Genomic DNA, 13507 nt, shown 5'->3' with positions numbered 1-13507 from the left:
CCGGGCCCCGGCCGGTAGGGTTAAAAAAAGGGTCGCCCGAGTGTCCTAGGTGGGCACTCGGTAAAGTTTTTCTTTGCCGAGTGTCTACCCTAGGACACTCGGCAAAGTTTTTTTAAAAATTTTTTAAAAATATCCAACAGTTTCAAAAAAATACCAAATTTTCACACGAAATAAGATATGTTCTCTACTGACTATACAAAAAGTTTTGTAGTCAAATCGAACTCGACCGTCACTTCGACTCTAAATTTTATCGAATCCTTCTCAAAATTACTATTCTTCTTCTGAGATGCTTCGGTTTGTAATTATCGTACATGATGAAATGTGCAAAACCTTCTCAATTTTTTTCCACAGCTTCCACGTATTATATCATCACATAATTACAAATCTCATGATTTTCAGACTTTGCTTGTTTTTTTTACAATTTAAAAATACTACTGCCACACGTTCATGGTCGTGTTTCCTAAACAAGATGTTCGAAATTTCTTTTTTATTTCATGGGTCAGGTCTCAAATTAGGCCAAATAACATGAATATCATTTTTCTACTCATTTTGTTCCATAATTTGAATCACTTGCAGTTCAAATTTGACTTATACCAAAAATTTCCTTGAAATGCAATTAATTAAATAAATATAGCAAATAAATCCAAAAATATACCAAATTTTAACATGGAGTACCACATGTTGTATGTGGGGAGTAGAAAAAAATTCAAGGTGAAAAGAGGAAAAAAAAATATTTTTTTGCCGAGTGTCAAAAAAACACTCGGCAAAGCCCCCTCTTTGCCGCAACGCCCCCTCTTTGCCGAGTGTTTTTTTTGACACTCGGCAAAGAGGGTGGTTTGCCGAGTGTTTTTTTTGACACTCGGCAAAGCCCCGATTTGCCGAGTATTTTTTTTTTCCGAGTGTTTTTGGCTTGGCACTCGGCAAAGAGCTTGTTTGCCGAGTGTCCGAAAAAAAACACCCGGTAAATTTAAGGTTTCCGGTAGTGTAGGTGAATACTCAGTCCATTCCTTCAAATACTTTGCAGGTTGGCAAAAGGGAGTTATTGCCTATTTGCTCATCACCCAACGAAGACCGAGGCTGCATAAGTCCTTTTGCCTTCTTATTTCCTTATCTAAACATACATTGCATGCTAGCTATTTTGTTTTGCGTTTCTTTTGTAGTGGCGTGCTGCTCTGTAAACTTGCGCAAACCAATAAGTATATAGTACTTGGTTGCATTATTAAGCCCAGTTGTTGCTTGGTCAAATGCAGCATGATCAGTATGCTGGATAGTTTCATTCCTTTCTTGAGAGATAGCCGCCATTACCGGTGTAGTTTAATGCTTTTGATTTTGTTTTGATATTTTTAGACCTCCTTTGATACTCGAATCAATTAGAGATGTGATACTATAACTTATTCGACTTGTAATGTACATATGTATATGAACATCGTTGACACTAGCTAGTGCACCTGGCCAGTTATGGGCTAGATTATGAATCTTTAACAATATGCTTCTCTCATGTCTATCATTAAGGGTTTCTGGAGAAGGAAAATCAACAAAAAAAAAAAACCCCGATGCAAGTCCTGTTTATATCCAAGATGTTAGTCATGGAAGAAATTTGATTCTGTATTGCAAAATTGAAGCCTGCCTATTGGTCAAATGCGACTGCTTGAATTCTTGATGGTTCACACAATGATTGAACATGCATCGGCCTCCCTCTTTATATTCAGAAGAAACACCACATCATTTCTCCCATCCAAAGCCTGAATCCGGCAACACAGCAGCCTCTCAGTTCCTAAACCGGCAGTGCACCAAAACAGAAATCAAAACCAGCCAGCCAGCAATGCTGAGACCCATGGCCTTACCATTGTTTGTGACCATCCTTCTCATTGTATGCTGTTCAGCGGAGGCCATGCCAGTGCTGTTGTCCCTGACTGATAGCCAAAAAGCTTCCACAAGCAGCGCAACCGACCGCGCCGCGCTTCTGTCTTTCAGGTCACACATCAAGAGTGATCCATCAAGAGCGCTGGCGTCCTGGGGCAACCAGTCCATTGCTACATGCCTATGGCGAGGCGTGACATGTGGCCTAAGCGGCCGGGTCACAGCACTGGACCTCCCTGGGCTCGGCCTTCTTGGCGTGATCACACCTGAACTCGGCAACCTCACCTACTTGACACAGCTCCATCTGCCACAAAATCGGCTGTCTGGTGCCCTGCCACCGGAGCTCGGTAACCTTCTTGACCTTCAGCATCTAGACATCAGTGAGAACTCTATTGGAGGGCAGATTCCTCCATCACTCTCAAACTGCAGGCTCCTTGAGACAATGAATTTCTCCAGCAACAGGTTGCAACTGGAGATACCACACCAGTTGGGATCACTGAAAAATCTCAAGGTACTGCATGTCGGCAATAACAATCTCACAGGAAGCATCCCTTCGGAGATTGGCGACCTCGTGAATCTTAACCTTCTTGATGTCTCATACAACAACCTCACAGGAAAAATCCCATCAGAGATCGGTGAACTCAAAGGTATCGGCAAGATAAATCTAAAATCGAATCAGTTGATGGGTCCAATTCCTAGCACACTTGGCAACCTCTCAGCATTGACTTACATAAGCATCCGTTCAAACAAACTAACAGGTAGCATCCCGCCATTGCAAGGCCTTTCATCTATTAGTTTCCTTCAACTGGCAGACAACAACCTCACAGGAAGAATCCCTTCTTGGTTGGGAAACCTCTCCTCGCTAACTGTTATAGATTTTCGGAAAAATGGTTTGGTTGGGAACATCCCGGAATCACTAGGAGACCTCAAGTTGCTCAAAGCACTTTCTCTCTCATTCAACAAACTTGTAGGATCCGTACCAAATTCCCTTGGAAACCTCCACGCCCTCACTGAATTTTATATAGACAACAATGAACTAGAAGGTTCTATAGCCCCTTCATTATTCAACATCTCCTCCCTTGAAATTTTCAACATACAATTCAATCACCTAAATGGTTCTTTTCCACTTGACTTGGGTAGCAGACTCCCAAATCTGGAACTATTTTTAGTCAATGGCAATCGATTTCACGGTGATATCCCACCAGCTTTATGCAATACCTCTTCGATTCAGATGATTCAAATGCAAACAAACTTCTTATCAGGGAAGATTCCCCATTGTTTTGGACTTCGACAGAAAAATTTATCAGTGTTCGGCTTGGGACAGAATCAACTTGAAGCTACAAATAGTGCTGAGTGGAGTTTCTTGTCAAGTCTGACAAACTGTAGTCATTTGAAATTGATAGATTTGGGTGAAAACAAGCTCCAAGGTGAGCTACCTGATCTGATAGGCAATCTTTCCAGTAATCTGTTTTTCCTTAATGTACAGATTAACAATATAACTGGAAAGATACCAGAAAGCATTGGGAACTTGATCGGCTTGAACGTGCTTGGCATGGACATCAATCTATTCGAAGGCAATATTCCATCATCAATTGGCAATCTCAAGAAGTTGAATGCACTATCCATATCAAATAACAATCTGTCAGGGTCTATCCCAGTAACTTTTGGCAATTTATCAGCACTTTCTAGACTGGGTCTGGATGGCAATTCCCTCAGTGGAGGCATACCTTCAAGTCTAAGCAGATGTCCTTTACAAGACCTGAACCTTTCACACAACAGACTCACTGGTCCAATACCCAAAGAACTATTTCTCGTCTCTACCTTATCTAATTCCCTTATCTTGGACCACAATTTGCTAACTGGACCTTTACCTTCTGAAGTAGGCAACCTCAGAAATGTTGCGGGACTTGATTTCTCCAGTAACAATATATCCGGAGAGATCCCTCCCTCCATTGGTAACTGCCAGAGCTTACAACATCTGTCTATATCTGGGAACTTCCTTCAGGGTGTAATTCCATCATCACTAGGGCAACTAAATGGTCTCTTAGAGCTTGATCTTTCCCATAACAATTTATCTGGAAGAATCCCAAATTTCCTTGGGAATATGAGAGGCCTTACCAATTTGAATCTCTCATTCAATAACTTTGAGGGTGAGGTGCCAAAGGATGGAATATTTCTTAACGTAACAGCTATCTCAATTTTGGGCAACAATGGCCTGTGTGGGGGTATTTCTCAATTAAATTTGCCACTCTGCTCCAGCCATCCTTCCAATACACATTCTCAAAAGAAAACCATGGTGATCTCCATTGTTGCTGGAGTACTATTTCTCACTTCAGTGGTTGTGTTGTTTGCAATAATACATTGGAGAAGTAAGACAAGAAGAGAAGAAAAACATGAATCACTACTCACTGAGCAACATATGAGAGTCTCTTATGCTGAATTAGTAAATGCAACAAATGACTTCTCATCTGAGAACCTTGTCGGAGTAGGGAGCTTTGGGTCAGTGTATAAGGGAAGAATGACAAACCATGATCAACAGTTAGTTATTGCTGTGAAGGTGTTCAACCTCCAAACGCGAGGGGCACTTAAAAGTTTTGATGCAGAATGTGAGACTTTGAGGTATGTTAGGCATCGGAACCTTTTGAAAGTCTTGACAGTCTGTTCAAGCACTGATTTTCGAGGTGACGATTTCAAGGCTCTGATATATGAGTTTCTGCCAAATGGAAATCTGAATGAATGGCTACACCTGCATCCAGAGATGGAAGGCGAAAAGAAGGTGCTAGACCTTGTTCAAAGAATAAGCATTGCCATCGATGTGGCCTCTGCAATTGATTATCTTCACCACCACAATCCCTTTCCTATTATTCATTGTGATCTCAAACCAACCAATGTCCTCCTCGACAATAACATGGTTGCTCAAGTAGGTGATTTTGGGCTTGCAAGGTTTCTGCATGAGGACTCCAGTGACATCTTAGAGCAGTCAACAGGTTGGGCTGCTATGAGAGGGACTATTGGCTATGCTGCTCCAGGTTTGCTCCTTATTTCTTATTGTATGGTTATTTCCTTCCACTGTCTTCTTCCCTGCTTCGTTGAAGAATTATCTTGTATATTATTTATGGACCATCATTTTGTGTATACAATTTGATAAGGTGCATATTACTGAAGATGAAAGTCCTATAAAAATGCTGGTGTTTCCTGTTGAAAAGCATAATTATGGATAAAAGTTACAGAAATAGCATGATAACAACATACACAAAAAAAATCATCACCACTATTTGTGTGCTATAATTCTTGCATTGGAACTTATGGAGTCCCTTACATTTCATGATTTGCAGAATATGGACAGGGAAATAATGCCTCAATTCAAGGTGATGTATATAGTTTCGGCATATTGTTGCTGGAAATGTTCACCGGAAAAAGGCCAACAGACAGCGAAGTTACAGAAGGTTGTAATCTGCATAAGTATGTGGAGATGGCATTACAAGATCAAGCAATCAACGTCATCGATCAACACTTACTATCAGTAACAGAGGATGATGAAGGAAGGACACGAGGCAACCAGCAGACCATCAGAGAAAAGAGAATTGCTTGCATCGTTTCAGCTCTTGAGATTGGGATCTCATGTTCAAAAGATTTGCCAGCAGATAGGATGCAGATTAGAGATGCTTTGAAAGAATTGTTGGTAGATAGGGAGAAGCTCATTCGTGGCAGCTAACAGGTGTTTTGAGAACTTGAGATACAGTAGTACAGTGGCTAACAATCAAAAGAGTAGTCATCCATTGGAACCTGCATCTACCTTGTTCGTTTGTGTTCTTGAAGGCTAATGGATGGACTGCTTGTGACAGCCAAACAGGGAGGATCATACCAAGTTTATATTTCGAATTGGTTTAATTCTCCCATTTGGAATCCTTCTGCTGCATCAAATATTTTAAATTTGTAGTCCATATAATCTACCAAATCTCCTGGATTGTATGGAAGGAGCGCAATTCAAGAGTCTTCAGCAGGGAACAGCCAAGACAGTATGGACAGTTAGCCATGGAAATTCAGCAGCAAGCACGACTGTGGTGCAGTGCAGGTGCCAAGTTTTTGGCTCTCCTTGGGTGGCCGGCTACAGGCCTGTAATCTAGCTAGCCTCTTTTCTTCAGGCTTGTTTCTGGTTGCTGGTAGTGCGTTCTAAGAGAGAATTTCTTAGGCTCATTCATCTGTCTGCATGCGCCTGGTAGATCCGCATTGTAACCGAACGTTCTTTCGTTCTTTAAAAATCCTACAACGAGAAGAGAGGAGAAGATCCGTTTACCTCCAGTTGTTTTGGACACGAGGTGGGTGGCGGAGGCGATGGCGCATTAGAATTAGCAACGCTGCTGCCAGAGGGAGGAACTAGAGAGGCGAGCCCTCCTAGGGCAGGGGAAGGGAAGCGGCGGCCGCCAGGCCAGGAACAAACCGCGCGCCCGCAGAGATGAAGCAACATGAAAACGGGCCTGAGCTTGTCCTTCTGCCTGGGTTTCAATCTAGGCTGCAAATACGTACTACTTTACAATGCTAGATGGGCCAAACACGTGTTATAAGCCCAAATGCAAATCGTTGGCAGTGGCCTGTATTGTACTCTCTTGTACTCTTTTGTAAAATAGAAAGAAGTTCCAATGGCTCCCGAAGTTCACTCTTGAGCCAAATGCAGTTTAAGAATTTCTCCTTTCAAAAAAAAAGAGTTTAAGAATCTCACCATGTTATCAGACATTTTATATTTTGTCGAAGCTCATAATGTCACAGAGCCATCTGGCGATAAGAGCCGAAGATGCTGGCCCGCAAAGGTCTGCTAGAATCTCAGACACGAACCTGCCGGGAAACAACAACAAACAAATTCCATCGTTTTTCCTGGTGCGTCTCAATGTCATTGACATGTTCGCTGCCGGTACTTGCAATCTACAGGGTGACAATAGCACTGCCTAACTGTAAGTTGAAAATGACAACACAACCTGATAAGATTATCATTTTCGCCGTCAAATTGGACACATCAGCTTTGCCAGTTTCAACTTTCAAGGACCTTTATCACTATACACGATACACATGGACTCAATACTTGAATAGAGTCAACACCTTGCAAGCTCACTACTACTATCTACAAATGATTACTTTTACTTTGTTTTCCTTGTTAAAACTTAAAACCGAGTGAAGTTAGGGTCGAAAGTAACATTTAAAATTTGAAACATTGATGTCATCAGTGAGGTTAAGTATTTCCCATCAAAGAGTTTTGATGTTAAAGATTAAAGAACGTGGGGAGAAGCCTATGTGATTCTAAACATCAAACTAATTAAGGATGACAATGTGATTTCTACCTGACAATCTCATTATGTGGAGAAGGGCATTTTCGTGGATCTTCCTGCTCCTACACTAGCTCTTCGATGGATACATAGATATATATGCATAGAAGAAAACTACCACAGGCAAAGTATGTATTAACTTGTCAAAGATAAATTATCAAAATTATCAGATTATAACAAGCACGAAGCGCCCAATCAGTGAGGCATTAATTACAGTTATGGTTCACAGATGCCATGCGAACTGTCTCACTATGCACCATGCATATAACTGTGATGTCGGCACTTGGAAGTAATCCTCCTTCGCTGACCAGCGAATCTTCAGTAGACGGTCAAGTTTCCATAGGATATGGGCAACCTTCCAAATCTACAGATGTTTCTCATAGATTATAATCAGTTCCATGGCCCCATTCCCCCCATATTCTGCAATTCATCTATGCTTCAAATGTTTGAAGCCGTGCATAACTTATTAACGGGAACAATTATTCCTAATTGCCTAGGAATTCACTTGTCTTCATTAGACTTGGCATTTAATCAGATCCAAGCAACACGAGATGCCGACTGGGGTTTCATGGATAGACTGGCCGGTTGTAGTGATCTGCAGATTTTGGATTTGAGTAATAACATGTTTGAAGGTGAGGTACCCAGTTCAGTAGGCAATCTCTTCACAAATGCGGAGCATATTAATATGGAATCCAATAACTTAACTGGAAAGATTCCCGAAGAAATAACAAACTTGGTCAATCTGCACACCCTTTCTCTAGCAGAAAATTATCTAGCGGGTGTTATTCCGAACTCAGTGGGCAAACTGAAGGGACTGGGTGCATTTTCCCTTGGAGAGAATTACCTATCAGGATCCATCCCTCGAACCATTGGCAACCTTACAAAATTAAGCACAATTTATCTTGATGATAATATGCTTAATGGAAGCATACCTAGTCTTATGGGATGTCCTTTGCAAAGATTAGACCTCTCCTACAACAGCCTTGTCGGTCCAATACCGAGAGAACTTTTTTTTATAAAAACACTGTCTGATTACATGCGCATCCGAAAAAATCTATTAACTGGGACTTGCCAATAGAACTAGGTAATCTCAATAATCTTGGGGAATTAGATTTCTCAGGTAATCAGTTATCTGGAGAGATTCCAGTCTCCCTTGGAGCGTGCCAGTCATTGCAGTATCTCAATGCATCACATAACAACCTTCAAGGAACAATTCCACTATCAGTAGAACAGATGAAAGGCCTTTTGGTGATAGATCTTTCCCACAACAATTTGTCTGGGAACATCCCTGAGTTCCTTGCTAACATGAGAGATCTTTCTAGTCTCAATCTTTCATTCAACAACTTTAAAGGCCAAGTTTCAAAAGATGGAATTTTCAAAAATGCATCTTCTGCCACAATCCTAGAAAATTATGGCTTATGCGGCGGTATCCCTCAGTTGAAGTTGCCTCCTTGCTACAGCCACAATACCAAGAAGCCATCTTTGAGGCTTATACTACCAGTGTCCATAGGCAGTGCATGTTTACTTGGTATGTTTGCACTGTTTGTATTCTTCATTTGGAAAAAGAAGACAAAGCTGAACCTCCAAGAAGCATCAACAATCGGTGAGCAACATATGAGGGTTTCATCTGCTGAATTGGCCCGTGCAATCTCTTCAGAAAACCTCATTGGAGTAGGGAGCTTTGGCTCGGTGTTCAAGGGGAAAATTATGATTAATAATTCACTAGTGACAGTTGCTGTCAAGGTGCTCAATCTCCTACAGCACGGGGCACCTCAAAGTTTTGCTGCAGAATGTGAGACTTTGAGATGCAAAAGTAACAACATATCCATTAATTCCTTACTCTAAAAAGTTAACTATTGTGGAAAGCAGTTATGTATAATCATCACATGGACATAGTTAAAACCCATTCTGTTGTTTTCTCACAATTTCATGTAAATTTCAGAGTATGGATTGGGCAATGAGGTTTCAGTCCACGGGGTATACTATTGCTGGAGATGTTTACAAGAAAAAGACCAACAGACAGTGAATTTGGTGATGATATCAGCCTTCATAAATATGTTAGAATGTCAGTTCCAGACCAAGTGGCTAACATTGTTGACCAAAGCTTGCTACAAGGGCCAGATGACATCGAAAATATAACCTCAGACTACAACAGAATTAGAGATACGAAGATTGCTTGCATAACATCTATTCTGCGTGTTGGAATTTCATGTTCAAAGGAGACACCAACAGAGCGTACACAAATTGGAGATACTCTGAAAGAGTTGCAAATAATAAGAGATAGATTTCGCAGGGATTCACTCCAAGCAGGTGCCTCAAGTCACTGAAGTATTCCATGGTCTTTCCTTTGCATGACATCTTTGCAGTGTTACAATAAACCAGGTTGAAGAGGGATTATTGCAACAACGGAAGATCTCCTACTCCTTCTAATATGTTGTCAAAAAGAAAAAAAAAACTAGGCAAGGCTCCTCTTGTTTGAAACAAGACTGTTGCACTTCTGACGAAGTATTGGTCAGGATATTGCTTTATTTTGACACATGAGCATAAATGTATAAGCAAACTTCTCTCAATTAGCACATTTCGCTCCTTCAAGTCATAATCCCTCCATTCGATCCACAACTATTTTTTTGGTCCTTCCAAAATTTATGAACACGCCTCCCAAAAAAAATGCAAAATGAAACTACAGAGAATCGCTTGAAGTGGAAGAGACGCCTACCTTGGTCGTGAACTCCGAAGTGTGTGGTCGGAGGCAGACACCAATGGTGGAACCAACTGTACCGGCTGAACAGAGAGACCTAGAAGCGCATCGAATCCATAGCGAAGTCGGTGGCGCGTTGCACTCTTTCATCATTAGTCTAAAAAGTAAAAGCAAAAGAGGTTTTCTACTGCAGTATGCAGTTTGTACAAACCCTTGGAAGTTGGAAGTAGATGTGGCCTTGGGGAGGAGAAGACTGGCGGAGGCAGGAGCCACGCTGAGCACTGGCCGCCACCTGGAGAGGCGTGGTAGCTGCCGTAGTGCCGTGGTTGTGGACGGACGGAGGCGGCGGAGCGATCGACGGGACGGCGTGGCGGGGGAGGTGCGTCGTGGTTAACTCAACGGTGACGCAGACATGGGCTGGCCCAGGAAAAAGAAACCAGATCGTCTCTATTTGGGCTGATTTTGAAAAGTTACTGTACTTTTGTCGGGCCGAATCACTTCATTCATGCCTTCCGCTGGAAAAAAAGGCCTCTATTTATCTCCTCAACTCAACTACGAACAAAGTCCCATTTTTCTAACTATAAAACTGTATTGGTCAATTGGTTAGGCATTTGTTACTTGTGTTGTCAGGCATCATGAGGTCGCAGCTCCCGATAACGATTCACACTTTCATAAAGAGATCTGATTCGATTTGCCAAGCTGGTGAATATTTTCATAGAATTTTACTTTCATGTATCCAGGCCCCTTTTCTTATTTTATAGGGATGTCTCAGAGGTCTAAAGCACCCGCAGTCATTTATCAATTTCTAACTTGCAAGCATTCTTTAATTGGCTGTCCGCGGTGCCTCTGCCTTGTACTCTGCAATCGCAGGCAACGCAAGCAAATGCAATTTCAGAGTTGACTTGAGCACGAAATTGAACACAGTTCCATTGGTCTTCTCTCTTCAGGGTTGCAAAGGTAATGGTTTGTTTTTATATTACACCGTTCGTAGATTACCGGGGTAACACACAGAATTAATGGTTAACTTGACATTTGGAGCATATCAGGGTCCGGCTAAAATTGCATTCAACCCAAGTAAATACAAGAACGATCGCCATCGTCAGCAGTTTGATACCTGCAAAGTCGGGCGGCTTGCCCCTCCAATCAGCAACAGCGAACGATGGAAAATTCCATTTAAAAGTCTCACATTGTTCAACAATTATTTATTACAGTGCAGAAGCTGAATACTTGGTCGTTACTCTTACAGTGCAAAGAAATATGACCGGTACAGGACATCGCTTCTTCTTCGTCTGAGGCTCAGTGGTGCTCGCCAGACCACAATCTTCAGAAAGAGAAGATACAAAGGATGCAGGCTGGAAGATAAAAAAAGGTGTAGCCTGTTCGCCACCGAACAGAGGAACACCTTAGTGGCGTGTTCACAGAACAGTGGACGGCAAAAGCAGAAACACAGGAATCGGAAGCTTTTGCATCCCACAGCTATTACCTGTACAAGTGAACTAGGAGTTAAAGTTGAGAAGAATGAAATTTTGACAAATTGGACATCAAGGGCAGTAGTAGTAGCCTAATGATCTGCAAAGGGAGCTGACAGCATGCAAAAGAAAATGCAATTATGCAAGTGATGATGGTCTATGCAAACCTAGAGTTTCTTAAGAATTCCACATAAACTATATAGAGTCATTCCAATAGGAATCCTATGGAATTCTTGTGTTGACGACAGGGCCTATCCTAAAGAGATGCTTCAAAAACAGTAGTACTACCAAGAGTTGAAAGCTGTTCTCTCTCTTTTTTTTCTTTTTCTTTTTTGAATACGTTGGCGCCCACTTCTTTTGAAATGCTCACTAGCTAGTACATTATTGTGTGTCCTTTTCCTTTTGTGTTTCTTTTTGAAAGAATGGAGCCTCTTGTCTTCTCTATTGCTATCTCCTTTGCGAAAGACTGAGCCTTGTTTGAACAGCCAGAAACTGGGACCGATTCTTCTTGTCCAAGTCTGGCATAAGGTCCATGAATGAACCTAATCAACTCGAGACTTTTAATGTCAAGGCCTACGGTTCATGTGCACAATTGCTCCAATTGCAAACGCTGTTATAAAGGTCATAAAATCATCCAAAAGCCTAGATACTTTAGAATCAATTAAGTTTTAGCTAGGAGTGAGCAAGGAATTAATTGGAGTTGTACCTATGCCTTGCTAGTTCCCTCCTGGTACAGGAAGAAGGCATAGAAACCACCGAGCACGGTCGCACTGGAAATGGCCCACACCAACACCTGCACCGGGAGCGGCATGATCTCCGCCACCTTGTACGAGAAGGCAGCAGTGAGCATTGTGGTCAGCAGCCACACCACCATCTTGATGTGCTCTCGTCGGGGTGACTCTGGTGGCGTCCTCTCAAATTGGCGCAGGAAGTAGAAGAGCACGACAAGGTCCAGGTAGGAGAAGACCACGAAGGAGATGGCCCCCATGTCTCCATTGGATCTGTACACGGCCATGATTGAATTGAAGGTCAAGAACACAACACCGACCACCGTGAGCAACGAGGGGCAACGACCATCTTTATTCTTCAGTGCAAGCTGATTCGCAGGCTCCTTGAGCAGAGCTTCATCCATGCACAGGTTGTGCTCTGAACTCATAACACTGCCGAGATGTAGTTAGCGCAAATCTGCAGCAAAGAGCGCCAACACAAAAATCTAAGGCACCCATTTTGATATTGTGTTGTGAGACAAGAGAAAATTTATTTTCAATTCAGTCACAGATGAGTGGTTCGTTAATCGGAATCAGTTTATAAAGAAAATGCACACCGTTTCCATTTGCTGCACTAAATAATTTCACATGTTAAAATTTTGGGTAAGTTTGTTTCCCCTCATTCGCTTTTCCGTTATTACATTCTATATATGTGCATGTTCTGAGTTGCAAAATTTTTCAACAATGATCCCAAACTTTGAGCTGTATCTTGAATTATCGACCCAAGGTTAGGAAAAAATCACATTCCTTTTTCCTTTGTGAGGAGTGCTCCAATACTCCCTCCCATGAAAATTAGCATGAATCTCAGAGCGCTCATAACAAATTAAATAGTGCTATTCGCAATTTTGATCTAGAGTACCTGCGGACCTGCCCCGCCTTACCCTTCACAGCCACAGCCCAGACCTTATAGATCAGATCCCATATTCCCACATGTTCTTGATTCACACTGACGATCATGGATATCTCTATTGGCTTCGCACGCCATCCGTGTAGTCCTACGATCGACAAACTCATTCTGCCAAATCTTCCGTAAACTTGGACTAATAGTAGATTAAGACTGGGCTGTGACGTGCAGGTCCTATAGATCAAAATTGCTAATAATACTGTTTAATTAATATTACTTTAGTAGATTACAGATCCCAGTCCCTCCGACCAAACATGCCCTACACTTGCATCCCAATCTTCGTTTCATGCCGAAACTATACTCTCGAATAAGAAACGAAAATACTGCTGAAAACTAACTGTTCTTTCATGATGGTAAAATTTACTGCGGAAAAACTTACCTCGATGGGAGGCGGTGATATGCAACCGGCCGATTACCGATCCGGCGGCGGCGGCGGAGCGCAGCGTCTCCGGACGGACGAGCTGGGGCGAAGAAAGCACCTCACCGCTGAA

General features: G+C 42.1%; 1 protein-coding gene and 1 pseudogene across 1 annotated transcript; both read left to right on the top strand.

Annotated features, from left to right (window-relative positions):
- Positions 1–1834: 1834 nt before the first annotated feature.
- Positions 1835–5575, top strand: LOC101754920 (receptor kinase-like protein Xa21). Its single transcript, XM_022826251.1, has 3 exons — positions 1835–2836; positions 3347–4889; positions 5196–5575. The coding sequence occupies exons 1-3, from the start codon at positions 1835–1837 to the stop codon at positions 5573–5575; spliced, it is 2925 nt and encodes a 974-aa protein (XP_022681986.1).
- Positions 5576–7412: 1837 nt separating this feature from the next.
- Positions 7413–9023, top strand: LOC101754515 (annotated as a pseudogene).
- Positions 9024–13507: the final 4484 nt, after the last annotated feature.

The sequence above is a fragment of the Setaria italica genome, chromosome I (genome assembly GCF_000263155.2).
Source record: "Setaria italica strain Yugu1 chromosome I, Setaria_italica_v2.0, whole genome shotgun sequence".
In the NCBI taxonomy this organism is placed as follows: Eukaryota; Viridiplantae; Streptophyta; class Magnoliopsida; order Poales; family Poaceae; genus Setaria; species Setaria italica.
This window is presented reverse-complemented; position numbering and strand designations above follow the sequence as displayed.

Excerpts from the sequence above, each read along its gene's own strand:
- LOC101754920 (XM_022826251.1), top strand. The coding sequence starts at position 1,835 with ATGGCCTTACCATTGTTTGTGACCATCCTTCTCATTGTATGCTGTTCA. Across the intron at positions 2,837-3,346 it reads TCAACAAACTTGTAGGATCC|ATTAACAATATAACTGGAAA; the intron begins GTACCAAATTCC and ends CTTAATGTACAG. Across the intron at positions 4,890-5,195 it reads TATTGGCTATGCTGCTCCAG|AATATGGACAGGGAAATAAT; the intron begins GTTTGCTCCTTA and ends CATGATTTGCAG.